At 39.7% G+C, this 23,316-nt stretch overlaps 1 protein-coding gene across 5 annotated transcripts in view; it reads right to left on the minus strand.

The window, feature by feature from the left end:
- AMPD2 (adenosine monophosphate deaminase 2) overlaps positions 1 to 23,316 on the minus strand; it is a 60,209-nt gene that overhangs the window by 31,208 nt on the left and 5,685 nt on the right. For 4 of the 5 annotated variants that reach the window (XM_032218063.1, XM_032218065.1, XM_032218064.1 and 1 more), the window contains exon 2: positions 718 to 848. In XM_032218063.1, coding sequence (XP_032073954.1) covers positions 718 to 848 — 131 coding nt within the window. Of the gene's footprint in view, positions 1 to 717; positions 849 to 11,709; positions 11,786 to 23,316 lie in introns of those variants that run through there. The other variant, XM_032218066.1, reaches the window with a different exon arrangement.

The following is a 23,316-nucleotide window of genomic DNA, read 5'->3' on the forward strand; positions in this document are numbered from 1 at the left end:
AGTGTATGGTGCCTTTCCAACTTGTCAAAAACAACAACCAGGCTGCTTAGTGATGGGCAGTTCTGGGTGTCCCAGTTGCTGTGTGTCCTAAACGATGATGGCACGGCTCATTGAATGAGGTTCATGATGGGACTTGCAAATTCTTGCCAGCTTTCCCTTGTCAGAAGCCAAAAGGGAAGTTCACAAATTGCAATCATGTGACCTCAGGATACTGAGATTTTGTAATTGTGAGTCAGGTGACAGCCATAACTAAAATAACCAGTCTTAATTACTATTCCTTCAACACCACTGTAAATTCATTGAATGAGTGGTTGTTAAATGGGGACCACCTGTTTTAGATTACAATCCTACCACCTCCAGTGGCTGGTGACCAGTGCATACCTTGGAGAGTTTAGAGTAAAAGGTGAACAGGCAAAAATCACTGTTCTGCTTTTATTTCTGGGATCCAAAAATAAGTTGCTTCAAGAGCAATTCTTCACTAAGAAACTTTAAATTAATTTTCTCCAGTCAACCCTTCTCTCCTATAAATGCTAGAGAATCACACGGATTCAAAAGAAATTTCTCAAAATAGCATTTACAAATGGTCTTTTTTTAAAATATTAAGAACAACCCAAGAAACATTGCATGATTTTTACATGTTCATTTCACAGCCCTCGTTCTACAGTGAACGGTGCATACACATACACACACACAACTAGTGAGGAATAAGCAACCTACCTCAGCAAGCTCTTTGTACTTGCCATCCATGGAGGTCCGTAGGTCAACGGGAAAATGCTTCAGGCAGTGGGAAGGTCCTGGGAGAGAACGTGCAGGTTGCAACTGCCGGGACCTCGGCCCTCCGTGAATCTCTGTGGATGCAAGGAAGACAGCAATCAGGCAGACAGGAAAAGCTACTAGGCCTGAGAAGCAGGAGGAACCAGAGAGATATTAATAACATCTTCTTTCGCCTTAGATCATACATAAATTTGCAGTACTAGACCTCAGTTTACTCAGACTCATCGGCAGATCTTGGACGTCAGCAGACTTTCACTGAATTAATGGTATTGCAAGACAATTAGCTTTTTCATAATACTGCCCCAGTCCAGTTGGCATATTTAAGGGAAGGTGACTTTAGTTTACTGAAGTTGTATCACACATATCATATATACCCCTCTGCTAACCAATTCAATGTTCTCCCATAATAGCCTTAGAAATCAGTTCAGAACTGCTAACTTTGTCAACTAGGGTGTGAGAGCATTCCATAATGTATTTTAGAAATGCCCAGCATTAGTTCCTTCAGCTCCCCCTCCTTACAAGAGAAACAGACTTGTTCTTTGTGAATAGTTTTCAAAAATTATTTCTAGCTTCATGTTTTGAAAAATATGCCATTAGGACGCATGTCCCAGGTCTGCTAGAGGTCTGATACTAAAGACAATTTTAGTATTCAAACTGGTTAGGAGGGACCTGGGTCTACTAACAAATAGATATTAAAACAAATATGAACATTTGTGTGAAGCATGCTTGGTTTTATTTTCATTTCTGGCTTCATATTGCTCAATGCAGGAACCATGCCAAATTTCCTTGTCACAGATTGAGTCCACATTAAAAATAAGAAATAGCTTCCTAAAAAAAAGTGGAGTTCTTAATGTTCTCTGAGCTTAATTGTTTGCTTGCAAATGTTTCATCACATGACTAAAGAACACCATCAGTGCTACTCAGTGCGGAGTTTGCTCCCTGTTTATATATAGTAGTTTTCCCTGCCAGTATTGGTAGGGGTATGGTTGTCTGGAAGTTCCTTGATTCGGGTATTGTTTTCTGCTTGATTATCTGGTGTTAATCCTTGCTTATCTGGGCATACGCTTCTGGAGAGGATGTGTTCTGCTCTTTTTGTTTCCTGCTTATATTTTGATTGACTATGTGTCTATTGATGGTTGATTTGTCTGAATGTCAAGCTTCCAGGAATTTCTTAACACTTTGGATTTAGCTTGGTCTAGAATGCTCATAGTTTCCCAGCTGAAACTATTGTTGATTGTCCATGTGTTGTATGATCAAGGAGCTTTCATTGTATCCTCTGACTGTGAGTGAGTTCTTACTCTGCATGTTGTAGATGACTGCTGATTTTTCTTCTTGGGGTCCTTTGGTTTACTTAACTTGTTTTGGAGGGCATTTATTGGTTTGTGTACTATGGTGATGCCATGTGTTGTAATAATCTCTGACTTCTGAGTTGCTTTTGATACGTGGTAGTGTTGTCCTTTACGTAGCCTGTGTGGCGGTGCTTTAGTGAATTAACTGATCAGGCACTTTTTGATAAAGTTAGCAGTCTATTTTCTTTTTCTGGCATTCTGGGTTGCCATGATGCATTTACAGTATATTCATTTTTAAAAAGGTTCTTACAGCTTCTCTTTGAAAGATTGGGTTGTTACTTTGGTAAGGGAGCACTTGGCTAGTGTGGGTTGTTTTCCAATATATATATATATATATTCTAATTTGCTGCCATTTTTTCTGATGATTAGGATATCCCAGAAGGGTAGTGTGTTGTTGTTTTTTCTTCTCTTGTGAATTTTATTCCAAGATACTGTTGATTGTTTTCATGTGTCTTCTTTAATTGTTCCATCTTTATCCTGATGTTAAGCTGTCGTCTACCTTCTGGATTTATACTTTTGGTTGTATGAATGGCAGTGCTATAATTTCTAGATGCCGGGTTACACTCTTTGCTATGAGTCTTGAGAACCCACAGGTGGTATTCTAATTTGTTGATATATTTGTCCATCAAACTGAAAGCACTGAGGCAGAGGTTGATGGAACCATGATTTTGGGTATTTGAATCTTAGTGTATTGGCTAGGTCTGGCATGTTGGGTAATACTGTTGCTATGGATTCTTTCACGAGTTTTGGATGTATGAACATAAAGAGTACTGTGACTTTGAATGAATCCATAATTTCATCTTCATCAATGTTTAGGTCTTTGTTTTCTGGATGCACTATATTTTCTGAAGGCACTTTGATTTTTTGAAGGCAATAAATAAACAACCAAGTTCAGAGATCACAAGGACTCCACAGTTCAATCCTGAGCTACTTATATTCTCTTCTATTGGTCCTAAAAGAAGTGCTATCTGTCTCCAGATCAGATTTGTCCATCTGTCCCTAAGGGCCCATCATTAGAAATAAAATGAGCTCCAGAATCAAATGACAGCTGTCAATGTGTATATATATATCTCTCTCCACGAGCCTGTCAACATTTGAAAAGCATCTTCATAACCAACTTCCCCTGTTGGGTGCCACAGCACTCAGATACCAGAGAGAAAGCCCCAGATTTCTAACCTTTACATTTTATGTAAGCTGGAAATCCCCCTCCTAATAATGAAAACAGCCTTCCTTCCGCATAGTTCTTCCACATGAAAGAACCTCATTTCTTTCACCATATGAACATGCACTATTTTTGTAGATAGCATAGAAAGCATACACCTCACCTGTTCAACCCAGCTGCTATTCCTCCTCCCCAGGTAGGAAACTAAAGAAATGGACTGGCCTTAGATAATAGTGAATGATCAAAGCCAAGAAGTGATTTCACGTCTTCTCCCCAATGGAAACCCAGGCCATAGGGTTTTTTTTTTTGTTGCTATCTTATTCCAAATATAGAGTTACCAAGGCTGACTTCAAATGCAGAAAAAACAAATCATTAAATGGGCTTAGTGTTTATTGAAACACATACACTGAAGTGGTACTTTGTATCTGAATTTCCCTTGGGTATGCATGGGAAATGCCAAAGGTGAAATAAAAAGATCTGCAATCAGATATAGCAAGGGGACTTTTCATAGGATTTGGCCATCCAAATTTTAATGGGGAAAAATCATTGCTGCTGCTTCTCTCAAAGTAGAAAGTTCTAATGTCTGCCATGCTTGGTTAAGACATTAGCTTGGTGTTTCTCCATTTCAGTAACTTTTAAGTTGTCTGGACATCAAAGCTCAGAATTTCACAATCATTTTGAGAGTCCTAAATTTGCTTAGGATATGTGGAACACTGGGTTAGTAGTAGAATTTTCTATCGGTCTTCTGGCAGTGATAAGGACAAGAGAATGCTATTGAAGGTGCCAGGCAAGAGAAACAGGCCTTTTTAAAAATTATTTTCCATCACTTTCAATATAGTACACAACCGCCTCTTTTCAGCCAGGGGAAATCCTTCCCAATCAAAATCAAAAGGCCAAAGTCCTACCTTGCTTAGGTTTAACTAGTATAGAACTAACACGTCAGTTTGGAAATCAGTATCTTATCGGTCTTCCAGAGACACTGAAAGAACAAACATCCTTTGTCCTGTTAAAAAGAACCTGGCAACCTTCTCTTTCCTATATAGACTGCAGATGCCAAGAGCAAGCCCTTGGGAGAAATCAACCAGCCTCTATCCTGGGCTTCAGGGATAACATTGCAAGAACGAACTGCTCCCAAACTGCTCCATTTTGTTGTGCTTTCAAAATTCAGGCCTTCTTCATTCTTTAATGAGAGCTGTTGCCTGCAGATCAGACCTTTCCCCTCTGCTGCTGCAACAGAACAGCCCCTCCTAGCTCGAGGCACAGGCAGGGGGTGGGAGTGCTGGAGAAATCTAGGGAGAGATGGCCAAGAGTAATTTCTTTCTCCAACTCCCTCTGCACGAGGGGCCCAGTAAATAGTAAAAACACAGAACCACCAGCATTGACTGCATCTCCTTTCATTGTAGCTTTCCATCCACACAGAATGTATATGGATCTCAATGTTCCTAAAATAAAGCAAACTACATGGAGGCCAAAGGAAAGGGATTGAATGGAAGGTGGGGTGGGGGGGACTCAGAACACGTAAGAAACAATTATGAGTCCCAACCACAACACAATGGGTCACACACCACAATACTACACCCATGTGGAGATGTGTATTTCTCTCTTTCAAGAGCTTCCTCAGCACCATTTTTCCAAGCTACCAAAATATCCCAGCTGATGTTATCTACAATCCTTCAAAGGAAAATAACTCCAATTGGCGCTCAGAATTGAATGTATCAACCTCAACTCCCCAAATTCTCCCAATGGGCACTATTAAGCCACCCATTAGAAAAAAAATAGGGATACTTCTAAACCTAGGTTAGATGTCTTAAATCTATGGTGTTAATACTAAGCAGGAACAAAAGCACAGAAATTATTGCCATTCACCAGCTGTATCCAGGCTCCGTTGAAAGGTGTTCCTTTTTCCTAGCAGGGAGAAGCAAGCTGAAAATCCATGAGGTTAATGCTACTATTCAGTTCCACATTTAAAAAACTGCTTGTATAGTTGCATTGTTCTTTTTAAAATGCTCTAAACCAGGGATCCATAACCCTCTGGCTCCGGCCTACTATCAGGCTTCTGCCTGTTCGGAACTGGATTGCAGAAGTGGTGGGTGAGTGTGCCTGCATGCACACACAGCTCCACTTGGACAAGCAGCAAGCGAGCGTGCGTGCCTGCAAAGCTCCATTTGTGCAAGCGGCAGACACACATGCCTGCCACTTACACAAGTGGAGCTGCACAGGCACGCTTGCCTGCAATTTGCATGGAATCCTTCCCACCACCTCACCCCAGCCAGTCTGCATAGCCCGAAAAGTTGGGGACTGTGCTCTAGTCTAAACAGCCCAGAAAATAATTTTGGTAAATGCTAAAAAGGTACCTCAGGAGCATATACTGTAATTTATTTATTTGGTTGAATTGTTATTTTTTGTACAAGAGTTGAAAGCAGCATCCCTCTTCCTCTCTGTTCCCACAATAGCAACACTGTGAGGAAGTTGGGCTGAGAGAGAGTGACTGGCCTAAAGTCATCCGTAACCTTTGGTGGCTGAAAATAGCTTAAACCTGGGTCTTTTTATCATTTGACTAATGCTTTAACTATCATGCCACACTTTCTTCACATATGTCCTCTTTACATATTAAACTGTTTACCATGGATAAACAGAGTGTCCAATGGCAGCTCATAGTTCCACAGGAGTCAAGTGTTGATATGATACATTATTTCTCTCTGTCCATTTTGTCTGTACAAAATAGAACTGGATAACTGGGTAAGTTCTGCCAACTTCTTCACATGGGACTTAAACCTGCTGTCCAGAGGTAGGTAGTTTAAAGCTTTATAACTAATCATAGAAGCCACATTTCTGAATTCCAATGAGCAACATTTTATCCAGATTCATTCATGCATGCATTTTTATTTCTTTTTCATTCTTTCTTTCTTTCTCTCTCTTTCTTTCTTTTCTTATTTCATTTCATTTACCAATTTATGTAGCTGCCCATCCTACAAACCAGGACAGCACACAACAGAGTTTAGCCATTGTCAAGTAGTCGCCTCATGAAAGGATTGCAGTCTACCTTCAGGTTTTGTCCCCTTGGCCAAGCTAGACATCTCAGCCTTGTCAGAGGCTGTCATAAGTGCAGGCATTCAAGAAACATTCAATTTGTGATAAATATGTGCTGCCCATTCTGGCATTCCTTGGTTGACCTCTGCCATCATCCACTTGTTCATGTGTATACTTGTTACCTTCTCCCAAGCAATTACTCTCTGTAGTGCTGGTCATGACCCACCCGAGCCAGGTATTCTCAAAATGTTCATTTCCTTTTCACGCCCTTGTTGGTCATCACTCAAATATATTATTCTAAACATGTATTCGTAATCAGTAATAATTGCATATGTAAAACATTCAAGGAAATTCATTAGTGGCCTGAAAGATTGGAAATTGCATCAGGTAGTTATGGTAGCAGGAGAAGTAAGGTTAAGGTCAAAAAGGAGGGTGGGTAACATGATTGTAGCAGAGAACAATTTATCTCTTGAAATTACCTCTATAAATCTCTCAAAAATCAATACCAAATGCAGTTTACATAAACCACAGGGAAGCATTAATTAATGTACATAGAAACGAAACTAGTTACCTTCAACCTAATTTACTACTGGCTTACTACTATCTATACCTAACATGAATGACCAGCCATGCCAGAGTTGTATGTGCCCCCCACTCCCCAAAGCCTTGGGTGTAATTCCAAATCCCCACCAAATATTATGGTCAATTGTTATTTTTAATGTAGCAGAAAGGAAAATTATTAAGCAGATGTGGAGTGATTATATTAAAAGAACTTTACTGAAGTAATTTTAATAACATTTTTCAATAAATTCAATTATGTTTTTGTCTTAGCCCTGACACTTTTAGGAAAAAAGCAATGTATAAAATGCAATGGCTACCCCCAACTCAAAATGAATGTTCATCCAGGATGCCTGTGCTCCAGGGAATTAGAACAAAGGACTTTTCCCAGTTCTACTTGGAGATGCCAGATATTGGACCTAGGGGTTTGGAGTCTTTTCCCAAAGAATCCATACACCAACCCATAAATCCTGCCTTTATCCTTAGACATCCTAAGGTATCAGGAAAGCAACCAGTCTCTGGAGTTTCCCCCGTTGGACTCTGCCCCTGTCTTAGGTGGGTAGCGATGGGGATGCAAGGTTTGGTAATGATGGTCAACAGGAAATGGACCAGGAATGTGACAATTTCACATGAAGCATTTTTTGCAACCTCAAGAGTATTTAAAACTAGAGGAAGACTCTCTTAGATTGTCAAAGCCTGTTTGTATATAATATTCCTAGAAACATTGTTTTTGAAATGGGATACAGTTGCTCACTTTTTAGCAATCGTAGCTGCGATAACTAGAATTCTTACCTTGGTGTCTCAGCTGGCTGCGAAGTAATAGCTTGCCCTTCTCTTTCCTTCCTCCCTCCTCCCCCCCCCCCCCGCAAATGAGGTCATCTCCATCTCTTCTCCACATTTCACATGTCCCTAAAGACCTGGCTCTGTTGTCATGCCTGGGGAGTCCCAGAGGACCAGGGAGATTTTGCAATGGCTCTCTTACTATGGTTAATAACATCTTCTCTTGTTTGTGTGTCTTTTCATAATTATGTTTTCATTATGACTGTTCTTATGTATTGATTTCTTTTTTGATAGTATTGTACGTCACCCAGTCTCTTTTATGTGAGATAGGTGGCTATACAAATATGACAGAATAAACAAACAAATAAATAAACAGGACTAGGAGGATTTGACTGCACCCTAGAAACAGCTGCAGAACAGTGGCTGATGAGATAATATTTTAGCAGGCAGATTTTCCATGCTTTTTGTGTTTAAGTGGTGTAAACCCTATTGCTATTAATAGCCTATTCCTCAGAGCTTCAAGTAACCCCATTCCTACTCTCTTACAAACCACAGAACAGGTTTTGCTAGCACCACACTCAGACAGAACAGTGGGGCAATGCAAGAACAATTAGTTTGGCCTCTGAGCTCATTCATCTCCAAGTCCACTTAAGATACATAAGAATTCAGTGAGCCCACACAAGTCTAATATCTGGCTGGGTGATAACAGGACAGCATCAGGCCATGATCACATCTGTCAAATTTCGTTTATAGCCCTTGCATCCTTCCAGGTTCCTAAGTCCAGCTTAAATAGTAAGGTATATGGTAGTAGGTATATGGCAGGAAGAAATATTTGCAGAGACGAACCCTCCTCTCTCTAACTCTTGATCCAGGCACAGGCTACGTTGAGATAAACTCCATCATGCTTTATTAATGACCATCACATGTCTCTCTAATGTGATCTCTGTGTACACTGCAAACAGCCAATTCATTAAGAGAAACCAGCAGGGCTGAGGAAGGGCTGTGCCAATTATCAGGCTAAAGCTTGGCAGCTCTATCAAAGCCAGCATCTGTCTTGATCTCATGAGGGGCCCAGGCAAGTACAGCTGGTCGTGTGAGCTTCAAGGACAGCCTGAGCAACACAAATTTCCCACCACTCCCATTCTGCCCCCATTCACAGCAGCTTCAGAACAGGGCTTCACATTGGCTGAGCAGTCTCTCAATTGAAAAGCACTGATTCTAAGCCCAGACTGCCAACCCTTGTAATTTTGCAGCAAAAATGGGGGGGGGGGATTTTTAAACCTTGGTCTTCATACTTGCCCTCAAACAGCTTAGAGAAATGAAGACAAAGCATTCTTATTTTACTTCCTGCCCTATCCTCAGCATGATTAATTCCGGTCTTCCTCTCCCTGGTGCCCTCTAGACCAGTATTTCTCAACCTTGGCAACTTTAAGATGGGTGGACTTAAACTTCCAGAATTTCTGGAATTCTACCCATTATAAAGTTGCCAAGGTTAAGAAACACTGCTCTAAATAATTATGCTGATTGGGAATTCAGGGAGCTGCAGCCCCAATACATTCAGAAGACACCAGTTTGGGAAAGAACTATCTTTTCTTAAATTCACATTAGCTAAAAATTCTGGAAGCTGTAGTCCTAATACAGGGTGTCAAACTCATGGTCTGCAGCCCAATGCATCACGTGATGGCCACACCTGCCCCAGGTTTAGTGAAGGAGGAAAAAGTTGTGATACATCACATGACAACGTGTCATCACGAGTTTGATACCCCTGTCCTAATACATGTGGAAGGCACTAAACTGGAGAAGGCTGACCAAATTGTACCAGGTCAACTTCCTGTTTTATGAAGAAATGCCTTCACCAAATTATAGATACTAAATTATAGATACTACTAGGTCAATATTATATTCATCTTGCATTGCTTTTCATGGCATTGTTTTGAAAATCCTGGTAGCTAATAGAATACATGCCAAATGTGAGGTTTCTCAAGAGGTGTATTATGAAATTATTGTGACACCTTTTTGGCAACTGTCAGAGAGATACTACATCTGATTTAAGTGTTATCATACATTCTTCTTGTTCTATGCAAGTTAACCATGCTGTCCCATCCCCCCACTTCACACGCACAGGGGACTTGTGTTTCCCAAAAAATAAAAATTAAATCTTTTTTGTGAAGTCAAAAAGCATGATATTCTCCCACTCTTCTGCTATACGCTACTATTTTGGCCTCACTGGGAGATTCTATCAGTTTAGAGAGCTACAATTTCTTTGTCAAGAACTACCAGGTAAAAAGGTTTTCAGATTAATATTTTGATCTTCCTTGAAATAGTCAGATTTTCTTAAAGATAGTAATTCTGAAAAAAAAAAGTATTCTGATATTTTAAAATTGTATGCCTTAAATATATAAATAAATGTAGATTTAAATGTAGTTGACAATTATTTCTGAAAGCATATAAAATCAAGGGAGTGTCCTGGTGGTGGTTATTTTTAATTTTTTTCTTCTATTTAGAACCTGAATATGCTTTCTGTTAAACAGGAAGGAGCATCTCATTCCTTATGAACTTTTGTTTCTCTCCAAGACCAGAAATCATTCTTGAAACCCAACTGATCACAAGATAAGGAACAAGTTTGTTTCCAGATAAAATCTTTCTTGACAGCTATGCTGTCTCGTTCACAGAACACAGACTTCTCCAATACCTTTCCAGACCATTGTTGTATGGTAGATTAAGTTTTCTTACTATTGTAACTTTTTCATTTAACTGAAAAATAATCCACTAAGAAGTGCAGGATAGCCATTTTTCCATTGGTATAAAAACCCTGAAAATACAAAATGATATACCTGATTGGAAACTTCTTTTTCTGTGAGTTGCCATTTATTTCAGGTTGCAGTGTTATTCTCTGCTGTATAGAGCAAGTCCATTCTCTGACTCAACTTAATTTGAGTTATAAAGGTAGCATTCCCACTGAACATACCCATTTCCATCACTGTGTAAGCAATATTGGCGAGGACTAAACAAATATTATGCCTGGCTATAAGCCATGGTTTTCTTATTACTGCTCCATTCAATTGTATGTATTATCCATACATTTTTATTGTAATCAAAATGTCACTATTCCAAAGATGAGACATTCTTAAACTGTACAAGAACAAGCTATCTTTCTTTATTTTTTAAAAGACAAAACTGACAGATATCTTGCCATTAATACCCTTCTCTTCTTGCTTTTAAAGAGTGGAGAGAAAAGTGGCTTTGGCTATAAAAGTTAGGTGGGGAAAAAAAAACAGAGGACAAATTTGAAATTGACTAGAAAATCAAACAGGCATTTTTTCCTAGCTGTGTTGCAAAAGAAAAGTAAAAAAAAAGTCATCATCCTAAAGTTTACTCAGAATATTGCAAGAAGAATCAACCCTAACTAAAATTAAGCACAAACAAGGAACTGATATGGTTATCAATAAGTGTTTTTTTTTTGGAAGAGATGATGTCTAAGTCTAATTCAGAAAGCAAAGAGGACCTTACTGGTTTCTCAATTACATGGGATTTTCTGCATGGAAAAGAGAAAGAAAATGCATTCTGTACCAATAGTTATGGTCAACTCTAAGAGCCATGTCTTTAAGTCCCCCCACATATCTTCTCCAGAAGGAGATGAACAAATTTGCCCAAACTAGATTGGTAAATGGATCTTCCTTGAATGATGAATTTGTAGAACTGTTAACTTGGGTTCTTATTTACCAAAATATCTCCTCCCACTCCTTTGAAACTCCCCTTCTCAGCATAAACTCCAACATACCTAAATAGTAGAGAGAGAACTTGCCCGTCCTTCCAATAACTATTAGGCATTTACTTCCAGCAGCAATATGAACAAGTTCTTCTTTCTTATGTTGTCAAAAGCCTTATAAGGCATCCCCCCAGCACAGTTATTGTCACTTCAATTTTACAAGAGACTGGCTTGTCAAGTATCTCTTAACTCCATACCAATAAAAAGCTTCACCGGCTCAAGTCATTTAGTCACCCTAAGGAAAAAAAAATGGAAGGGGGAAAAGGGTTGCAAAAGCATTTACAGACCTGGCAATACCAAGACCTCACTGGACAGCTCTTCCACCTGGAAACCAAGAAGCTGACAAACTAAAGAAGGGGCATCCCATGGTCTTCTACCCAATCATGGGCCAAGAGATCTCCAGGATATACCTGGGGCGATAGAAGAGGAAGCTACAGTCCCTGAGGCCACCAGCATTTCATAGTTTCTCCGTCTGAGCTACAATCCCATAGGATTTCAGCCTTGGAGCCGGCTTGGGCTGTACCAATCACAGCTACATAGGGGGAGAGGGAGGAGATAATCCCAAAATTGTAGCCACTGCTAAGAGACAGGCAGAGCAATAGACAACTGAAAGAAGCCACCAATGGTCGGTCAGCCAAGCTAATTTCTAATCTCAAAGTAAGGAAGAATTAACCCTGGAAGTACCAGAGAGGGTTGTAGCTCTCTTTCTGGCACTCTCTTTTTCACCCTACAGTGGAATGCCAATGCACCGGGATTTCCAAAACTAAAAGCACATAGCTCCACATACCGGTCATTTGGGGGTAGTAAGAAAAAGGTGAGCCTCAAAAAACTCTTCCTGTTCTGATGTCCACATGTCGGTGTGCACACACATGCAACTAAAACAAACAAATGTGCTTTCTTTTCCTTGAGGGTTGTTAAAAGCAGTGTAATATATTCTTTGCCACATAGTTTTCACTTTTCAGCTGTGTGATATACATCCCTACCTCCTAAATCCATTCCACCTAGAATCCAAAGACTTAAAGCAAACCACTAAAACATTCCAACAAGCGACTTCTAATCATCAGGCATTGTTACTATCCCAAGCTATGCTGCAATATCTAATTTACACAGTTACCATAATCTTGCAAACATGTGAAGCCAATTGGGAACTGAAATTGGTCTGGTTTTACAATGTGACAGGGAGAAAAAAGGCAAAAAGCTGCAGAGAATAGAGGCAGATTGAAGGTGGAAGCAGGGCGAGCTTTATTTCCAAGAGCTGTAGTCACTGAATATTATCAACAATGACCTCCAAGGAGCTGCTGTCTCCTCCCACTCTCTGGGTGTCACAGAGTATCTTTCCAGATATAAAAGGCCCGGGAGTGGTCACAGTGACAAGAATCTCATCTCCCTCCCTGGTCTTCAAAGGCAGCTGAGATGAAAACCGCTCAAGCAAATTCTATCTGGAAGCTTAGGATGATATTCACATGGGCAAACAAGGCTAGATTCACAGTTCATCATTCAGGACTGCTTAATGCAGGTGTTGCAAAAATGCAATCACCATGAGAAGGCAACAAATAGATACAGAACATCCCAACCTTCTGCTGCCACCTCATAATCATCTGGACATTTGCAGATCTCATAGCTGAGTTCACACACTGCATACCTAGTGCAAGATGTAAAGCTGTCTACATATAGAAACTGATTTCTCAGCAATCTAAACAGAAATTAAATTCTGTTGCTGGGGAAAAAAAAATAAGCCATGATCCAATTCACAATGGATTCTTTGCAGTCACCTTCACCTCCTAATAAGGATCAATGTTTTATACTGACTTGCTAGAAAATTACTTGAAATATATTACACCTTTTCACCTGTTTTTATTTTTGTTTCAAACATGCATCAGTTCTAGGATCTGTTACAAGCAGAGCAAAGGAATGATGTAAAAAGTTAAAAAGTGATATTTTATATAGATTTTGAAAATCCAACTTTACCCCACCTGGTACTTTCCAGATATGCTGGATAACATAATTTTCATTTACCTACTAAAGAGTTCTTGCCCAGAATTGGGGAAATAGCATCCAATTATCTGAACATTCCGAAGTTGGGGAACTATAATAATATCTTTGGGACCAAGGAATGAACTGAATATTACAATAGTTCTGAACACAGCATTCATCAAGAACTTGCCTACTTTCCAACCTACATATACAACAATTTATTTCCTTATTTTAGTTCAGGTACTGTAAAATGGGTCTTTTGCTTATTCCATTTCCCTAAAAAATAAATATTGTTTCACAATTACTGGGAAATCATCAACATTTTAGAATGGACATGCTGAACACTTTCCAAACATGTAATTGTAAAAGGCACTAACAGCAAGTTAATTACCACAAGACTAAAAAGCAAGTTTGAATGACACTTAGTGTCTCTGGAGCAAATAATATGTTGATGTTGCCAGCAGAAAATAAATTGTTTCAATTAAACTTCTGCATGCCTCATACAAAACAATCTACGGAAATGTAAATGTAAGCATCACATATGAAAACCCTCAGTGGAGCCCTGATTTAAATAAGATAGGGCACCATTGCAGAAATCTCAAGGTTGTTTTAAAAATTCAGGAGTAAGCTTAACATAGCCAACTAGCTGCTGCAAAATTATATGTCAAAACCTTTCGGCTACAAGGTTGCTCTAAGCAGTTGCCTGTTCTTGACAATTTAAAAGAGAAATGCTAAAATATTATTTTTAGTGAACTGGCCTTACAAAATAAAAATAAAAAATCCAAACAAAAGTAAAATATCTAGTTTTATAGGGCCCTTACTAATACTCAAGACAAAACACATGCCTGGATTGTACAAATTTATTTTCTCAGAAATATGCAAAACACTTATTTGCTAGATATGAATAAGACAGCTGAAAGGCAGGTATGAATGGTCATTGACTGAAGTATGATCTGATCATACAACAGATCTGCATAAGAAATACGAGTTCTGTCATCTATATTGCCTATAGCAGCATGCCCTAAAGGAAGGTTGCACTGCCCAAAGAAAGGTACCATAGATGAAAATGAAAGAGTAACAATATTCACTTAGAAGTAAGACAACTGTTTCCAAATACAAATAGTGCTTGACTTACAACTACCATTGAGCCCAACATTTTCATTGCTAAGCAAGACAGTTGTTAAGTGGGTTTTGTACTATTTTACCATCTTTCTTGCTACAGTTGTTACGTGAACCACTGCAGCTGTTAAGTTAACTTAACATGGTAGTTAATTTGCTTATCAGATTTGCTTGGACTTGCTTATCAGAAAGTCACAAAAAGGTGATCATCACATGACCCTGGGACACTGCAACCGTATAAATACATGCCAGTTGCCATGAGTCTAAATTTTGATTATGTGACTGCAGGGATGCTGCAACAGTTGTTAAGCATGAAAACCGAGTATAAGTCACTTTTGTACAGTGCCTCTGCAACTTTAAATGATCACTAAATGACTGGTTGTAAGTCAAGGACTACTTGTAATATACAGAGTCTGAATCAGCATGGGTAAGGAAATAAGAGGCAGTTGAAAGAAACAGTCTTCATAGAAAAATGGGCAGCCTAAACCCTTAATCACATGAATCCAGCAACCTTCCCACCATCTTACGAAGTCGGGCTCTAGAGAAATTCTTCTCTCAAATTACAGAACTGATGAAAGTATACCCATTGTGGCAACTGCTCATGTTTTTTTCTGGGAAATCAATTCAGCAATTCTCTCTGAAAAGTTTGTTGGATTGTGCACAACTCAAGGACACGTTAGGACTGCCTGCCCTTCAGCCTCTGTGTATATGGCATCTCTACTCAATATAACCACAAGGACTGTAAGTGGGGAAAGCCATAGCAGAGAACAAATAATTAATAAAAGAAGCCCATTTCACAGATATCCCAGTTTAGTCAAGCAAATTCATTTTGTTATTCTGTCAATTCCTGACTGAGCTTCTGCACATCACTTTTTTTCCCCTTCCAGGGATGAAGAAATTATGGGGAAGGCTTTGATATATTTACATTTGTTTTTCTTGGGGTGAAACAGAAAATAGCAACATGTAACCGGTCTAACACACACACACACACACGGTTGGTTATGCATCACTTCTTAAGCCTTACTCTAACAATTGAGAAAAGTCAGGAATATATATAGCAGCACCTCTTCCTGTTATGAACCCTTTTGTTCACAGAAATACTTTCGTTTTAAACCAGACACCACTGCAGTTATAATCTCCAGTAATAACTGCTAATGGCTGTAGCACCTGGATTAACGTATTACGTCAACGTGATGCTGTTGAAACCAGTTGTGTTCACAGAGCAAGTAACTGCACCAACTACACCAACACCCAGAGGCCCTCAACCTCCTTTTGAAAATTATCTGCAAATTGTCCATTTGCATTAAAGATGTTACCTAGGCAGACAATGAAACATCTGCATAAAAGCAGCCAACTTCAAAGAGCACCAAGGATTCCACAACTGTCCATTTGTTCAAACCTCTGACAAGAGGACGGGTCCCTTCTTCTCCAGCAGAAGGTGTGAAGAAGGAAAGAAGCTATCAGAAAGAGAAGCAGTGAATCCTCAAGCTATTTTCAGTCCTAACACCTCCCCCCCCCAGCAATTATCCAACTTTCTTTAAAAAACATCCCACCCACATCTTCTGCATTGCACCAAATCTCTCTGCCTTCAATTCCAACCCAAACTCAAAATTTAAGTTTCTGTGAGGCAGATGCCATCTCATTTTAGAAGGATTTTTTTTTCTTTTAAAGAAAAGTATCCGGCATCAGAAGGAATCGAAGCTGAATTCAGAAGCACTGAGTAAGCTCTTCAGCCACACTGCTGGATCTGATAGAAACCAATGGCAAATGAAAAATCTATTATTTTCCTACGACTTGAAATAAATTATGCAGAGGCCTTCTTTCCCAGATGAGGATTGATGGCAAAGTTTGCTTCATTTAACAGGTTCTTGTATTTTCACTGTGAGCTGAAAAATTGTAAGGGCTGCCCCATTTTTAATAGATGTTTGCTTACATGTGTGGAAAGTTATCACCCACCCCTCTCCCAGAAAAATGAAATATCCTAGGAAATATTGAAAAGGCAGACTATTATATTTCCCTGGATGTGAAAAGGAAGAAACATGTTTTAAATTGAGAATAGCTCCCTGTAGCTTCCTGCCTCCACCCACTTTGTCAATGGGACATTAAGAAGGCCAAGCCAGTCCCATTACATAATAAAGAGTTCTCCACTTCAGCTCCAGGGGGATGGAATTGAGGCATGATAATATTGGCCCTTTACCCAACTCCCCACATGGCATCTGAGAACTCAACCAAACCTGAATTCAAAATGCAGCCTAGAGAGTTGCCCCTGCATGGCCCCATGGGAGTCTGACAACCAATCAGAATACAAGATCAAGGTCAAAGGCCTGAGGGCATAAAACCAGGGACTCAGCTTCTCCCCTTCTCTTCTCTTCTCCACCAACATTGAAGCATGTGATCACCTTTTCTGTTCAGGACTCAAGCCATGTGGTCCTGTCCTCCATTAAAACCATCTTTCCAAGCAGCCTCCATGTCTCCAGTGTCTTTTTCCCACTTGGAGCCGAACCCAGAAGGACATTTTTTTCAACACATGTAAAAACAATACTTAGATGTAAAAAACTAAAAACAAAATTCCAAAAAACTAAGAAATACTGGCTCAACAATCACAGCAGAAATGTCAGACACCTACCCACTCACCTAACAGGATTACTACAGAGCAGGAATCTGAAACTCAAGGCCTGGGGGCCTGTGGGGTACTTAGATCTGGCCCGCATGGCCGCCCTTAAACAGTAAAGGACCAGCCCACGGTGCTTCTGTCAACAAAAACGGGCTCCTGGGCTCCATTTTCGGCTGCCACGGCCTCCTGCAATCTTCTGCCAATGAAAACGGAGCTACACAAGCTCCGTTTTCATTGGCAAAGGGTTGCAAGAGGTCATGGCAGCCGAAAACGGAGCTCAGGAACCTGTTTTCACTGGCAGTTCACTCGGGCCACCACAGGCACTGACACGAGTGACATCAAGCTGGCCACTTCCACCCCACTCACTTCCACCCTGGCCTCCCGAGGTCAAATACAACCCTGATGCAGCCCTCAATAAAACTGACTTTGACAACCCTGCTATAGAGGAAATAACGAATGAGTGAGTGGGAGATACAGTACTGTAAAGACTACCTTGAATTTTTTGGAGGGAAGGCAAAACATAGGAAACTTACACCAAAGCTTTTGATCCTCCCATTAGGTCCATTTTTGTGTATGTCTGTCACAGGAAAAAAAACTATGGCTACATTTAAGCCAGTACTTTTGAACCAGTTGCTGTAGGGCAATGAAAGAATACCTCGCCAGAGGTATTTCCTAATCTTCCTTCTGCTTATAAATGAAGGTTTGTACTTGCTTTACATTGAGCAATCAGAATTTGTTGTTGTTTTCAGGTGGCCTGCTGTTCAGTATTTCCTCATGTTTTTCCAATATGTTTTTGTTTACAATAAACTACCTGGAGCCATAAGTGTGACTAAGCAAAAAGAAAATAATGTTCTATGCTAATTAAAAGAGAATGGGGAAAGAAATATTACTTTATTTAAGTCTTGCACACACAAACACAACAAATCAGAAAAGGAATTAGCATTGCTAACAAGAGAGATTTTTCCATTAAAGTGACATAAGGAGAATAATTGCCTAGATGTTGCTCAAGTAGAATCCCCAACAACCTCAACAAGTATGACCAGTTCTGAGGTCAAAGAAGAATTGGGCTTAATATTTCTAAAGTCAACACCAACGGCCTAGCTCTACAAATAGCTGAAATAGTTGTTTATTTTAAAAGATTCCCATTCTATTTGACTCCAACTGTGGTAAACTGACAACATAGTTGGGAAACAGATGAAAATTGTGGTCTAAGTCCTAAAACAGGTCTACTGCATTAAAAAAAAAAAAAGAAATCATCCTGACAAAATACATACTTCTCCTTCATGTGGGAGTCATGTGACACCCAACCACGTTGCAAGTCAGAGCCACAAAACATTAAATGTACCTCTGAAAAGCCGCCAACTACTGTCCTAATCCTAAACAGCACCCTAATTCCAGGGCTCAACTTATCTTTCTCAATCGGCACTTTTACCATTCATAGCCTAGAGAGACGTAACTCTCGTCTCCACATTTCATCGCCAACATTTATCTCCTGTCTAGCCCAGTGTTTCTTAAACGTTTTGCTCTTGGGGCCTCTTCCTACTTTTAAAAAGTATAGAAAACAAAAAAAGATTTTGCTTCTATTGGTCAACTTGCTACTCTAAAAAATTAAAACCGATGCATTCATAGAATACTTATTTATTGAATCATGTAAAATAACAATATTAAACCAATTAGATATTAAGATAAAATGTTTTTCATGAAAAAATTAACTAATAAAAATAATAGATATTATTTTAACTTTTTGCAAATATCTTCAATATCTGCCAAATAATTTTGATTTCACCAAGCCCTGAAAGAGTCTATTGGGACCCCCAGGGGTCCTCAGCCACATTTTAAAATAACAAGCAATTTCCTAACCTGTGGTGGTGATGCAGATCCATCTGGGACTGAAGGAACGCCCTGAAATTGTTGTGTTGCTATAAAATTCCCAGATGAGAAACACTTTTTAGCTCACACAGTATGATCATTCTGAGCCGCAGGGTTTTCTCTCCTGAGTTTAAAACCAGTAAATATGCTTGTGTTGCAGAAATGTTCTGAGAAAACTAGTCAATATTGTTTTAAGTTTTAAAAATAGACAAGTTCTCAGCAAAAATATTCTGGCTGCCAGAGAAAGTTAGCTCAAAGGATTATGGCTAGAGATTATGGTTTGAACATTTGCTGTATTTTTCCCTAGTTTATATTCTTGTATCAAATGAAGTGTACCTCACAAATTACCATTCATGTATTTATGTAAATACATTCATGTATTTCACTTGTTATTCATGTTCCCACTTGGAGGAAAAAGATTCTGCTTGGAACTTTTTATCATTTTCTCTAATATCTCCTATTTATGTATTACTAAAACTCTAGTTGTAACCTTCTGTTAGGTGAAACGGTGTAACATCAGTCCAATTTTTTTGAATTAGCTACCTCAAATGGGCTAACTTAAAGAATGCATCCAAAGTTTGGGTCTTATTACTCTCATAGGATTGAAATTTGGCAAAGTTGTGGCCACTGCAATGCCCCATTGCCATGGTCAGCAACAGTCACATGATTATCATTTTCAACACTTTCTGCCAGGTTCCCACAAGGAAAATCAATGGGGAAGCCAGCAGGAAGCCAGAAGTCACTCTCATTTCCATTGCTTTTTGGTCTAACAGTGGCCATTCAGTTTCCCTATTTAGGTAAGGAAACACCTGTGAAATGATGATGCAACAGGGCAATGGCTATATAGTGCTTTTTAAAGACTTACTGCTGCTTTTGAAGTTTCTTTTTTATACTCTTTTTATGCTAGGTTAAAATGGAACCTCTCCTCCTTTGGATTGCAAGAATATATCTTTCTGGTAGGAAATTTTATTATACACTGAGGACTTCGGTGTAAACATGAAGAGTATGGCTTTTCCACTGGCTTAAAAATAAATCCATCTCACTTCACATAGAAAAGGTATAAAGCTGGGACACTTAACCAAGAGAAGAAAGCTGAATCAATGATGAAACTTCAGTGGAACTGCATACAATGTTTGGTCTTACTCAGTTTCCAAACCAATTAGGGTCAGGACAATTATCAAAGGGTAATTTAGTTATACTGACTAGAACTGTGAATTACTTGATTTTTCCAATGGATTTTATATGTGGGGTAGTAAAAAAAGATGGACTCTGAGAATTACAAATGAAAGAGGGTGGTCTGCGATTCCCTGCTCAGTTCTGTGTTTGAGGTAGACCCGTATGGTTCTAGGAATCACTTGGAGCAACCTTCCCCAACTATTCCCTTCTAGATATTTTTGACAAACTTTCATCACACAAAGCTCCTTCTTTGGACATGTTTACCGAAGACAGTGAGAATTGTAGTGCAATACATGCTGAAGATCTGGCTAATTAGAGCTGGCTCAGAATCATTCTTCACAATCTGCAATAGCTTTTTAAATGAATTTTGTTGTTCCATAAAATAGTTGTAACCTCTTGTGATTTTTGCATGGATCTATTTTTTTTGGTAACTTCATAAAAGTTTTATTTCAAAAATAAAATGTTTTATATTATATACAGAGTTATGACTAAACTTTCAAATACTGGTACCTTGGTACTCAACTGATTTTAACACTCATAAAATTTGGTACTCATCACATTTTGACATGAACATTTTGTCCAGGTAATCTGAACAAAGCATGCTAGAACTTGCTGGTGTCAGCTGCCTTATGATTCCCTACATTATTCCTTATGGGAAAAAACGGTTTGGTACTCATTATTTCTGGTACTCACCATGCCTCCCAGAACCAATTAATGATGAGTATTGAGGTACCACTGAACTGAAAGATACACACACAGTCTTCTAATTTTTTGGTGCAGTGGTTAGAATGCAATATTGCAGGTTGACTCTGCCCACTGTCTAGAGCAGTATTTCTCAACCTTGGCGACATTAAGTCCCGTGGACTTCAACTCCCAGAATCCCCCAGCCAGCTGGCTGGGGAATTCTGGGAGTTGAAGTCCACAGGACTTAAAGTCGCCAAGGTTGAGAAACACTGGTCTAGTGTTTGATCCTGACCAACTCAAGGTTGACTCAGTCTTCCATCCTTCCAAGGTCAGTAAAATGAGGACCCAGACTGTTGGGATCAATATGCTGACTCTGTAAACCACTTAGAGAGGGCTGTAAAGCCCTGTAAAGTGATATATAAGTCTAAGAGCTATTGCTTATTTTGTTTTGCTTCCATGATATTATAATGAGCTCAATAATAAAAAGAGCACACTAAACACCCTCTTGTGTTGTTTATTACATGCAGAAGATTTTGAAGTCTTGACATTCTGTAATACTAGAAGGGACTGCTGCCTGTTAATCACAGGAATGACAATCCCTTTGAGCCATTTCGACTCCTGTGTATATTTCTCATGGCTTTCCATTCTACTTAGGCAACCTGAACCCAGACAGAGAAATACACCCCCCACCCCCGAATTAGACTGTAAGTAGAATATTGAAATGCTGACTGATGAAAAACTGAGAGTCACACTGCTGGAGAAAACAGGATTTCAGGAACACTGTGGATTAATTTCAGGATATGACATTGAGACTGAAACCTCATTCACGGCAAGCTTCTCCAGCCAGGATGAAAAGAAATGTCACAAGAAGTTACAATAAGCCCACTGTATAGTTTTTATTTATTTATGGCATCTAGCTCAAACCTGAAAGCAAACATTTTAAAATCATAAAATATTGAGAAAACAGAAAAAGGAACAGATTAAAAAAAAGAGTCTCGTATTCATCCGCACACTGCACATACTTTGACATCTCTTACACTGAATTGATCAATTGCTACCTGATTCTTTTCAGAACAGACACATCTCCAAATATATAAGCCATACAAAGTAATTAGAGGGATTTTAATCATCAACTGTATGGTGGAGACTTATCACTCCAAGGTGGAAAAATGGATCTTGTTAAGGCAACATAAAAAGAAGCCAGATGGAACAGCAGTTTGTAGGAACAAATACAACATCTTGTGTTAACCAGAGATTCCTACGCTATAGAAGTACTTTCACATGAAGATTGTGTATGTCATATCCATGGAGGCTTTTTTTTTAATGCCCCTATTTGCTTTTTTTTTTAAAGGAAAGACAAAATATCCCAATTTCCAAGACTTGCATATTTGGAAATATCACTTCCATTCCTCTTGTCCAAAGCACTGCAGGTACTGGTTCTCCTATCGTACCTTGAATTAAGCCACAATGCAAAACCTCAATACAGAAAAAAAGCAAGTTTGATTTTTCAGTAAGGTTATTATTTACTCAAGGGACATAGGTGGCATACCCAAATCTATCTTTTGCCTCAATCATATTGAGGGAGGTGTCTACTTTTGAGATTTGAGATTTTGAGATTTTATTGTCATTTATAGGCCGCCCTTTTCCCTGAGGGGACTCAGGGCGGCTTACAATTCGTGGGAAAGGAGTGCAAGACAAAACATGAAATAATATGTGAATAAAATAAAACAATAAAACAACATTCATTCAATATTCGGGTGGGGCGGATGAAAATCTTATCCCCAGGCCTGACGGGATAGCCAGATCTTAAGGGCTGCGCGGAAGGTCTGGACGGTGGTGAGGGTGCGAATCTCTACGGGGAGATCGTTCCAAAGGGTCGGAGCTGCTACTGAGAAGGCTCTCCTCCGCGTAGTCGCCAGTCGGCACTGACTGGTGGATGGAACTCAGAGGAGGCCCAATCTGTGCGATCTGATGGGTCGAAGGGAGGTAATCGGCAGAAGGCGGTCTCTCAAGTACTCAGACCCACTACCATGGAGGGCTTTATGGATGGTAAGTAGCACCTTGAAGCGCACCCGGAGATCAACAGGTAGCCAGCGCAGCTCGCGGAGGATAGGTGTTATGTGGGCGAACCGAGGTGCGCCCACTATCACTCGCGCGGCCGCATTCTGGACTAGCTGAAGTCGCCGGATGCTCTTCAAGGGCAGCCCCATGTAGAGCACATTGCAGTATTCCAGCCTAGAGATCATAAGGGCTCGAGTGACTGTTGTGAGGGCCTCCCGATTCAGGTAGGGTCGCAACTGGCGCACCAGACGAACCTGGGCAAATGGTCACAGCTGACAAATGATGGTCAAAAGTCAGCTGTGGGTCCAGGAGGACTCCCAAGTTGCGAACCCTATCTGAGGGGTATAAAATTTGACCCCCCAGCCTGAGCGGTGGAACACTGGCCAAATTATTGGGA

This window comes from Thamnophis elegans, chromosome 5, assembly GCF_009769535.1.
Source record: "Thamnophis elegans isolate rThaEle1 chromosome 5, rThaEle1.pri, whole genome shotgun sequence".
Classification (NCBI taxonomy): domain Eukaryota; kingdom Metazoa; phylum Chordata; class Lepidosauria; order Squamata; family Colubridae; genus Thamnophis; species Thamnophis elegans.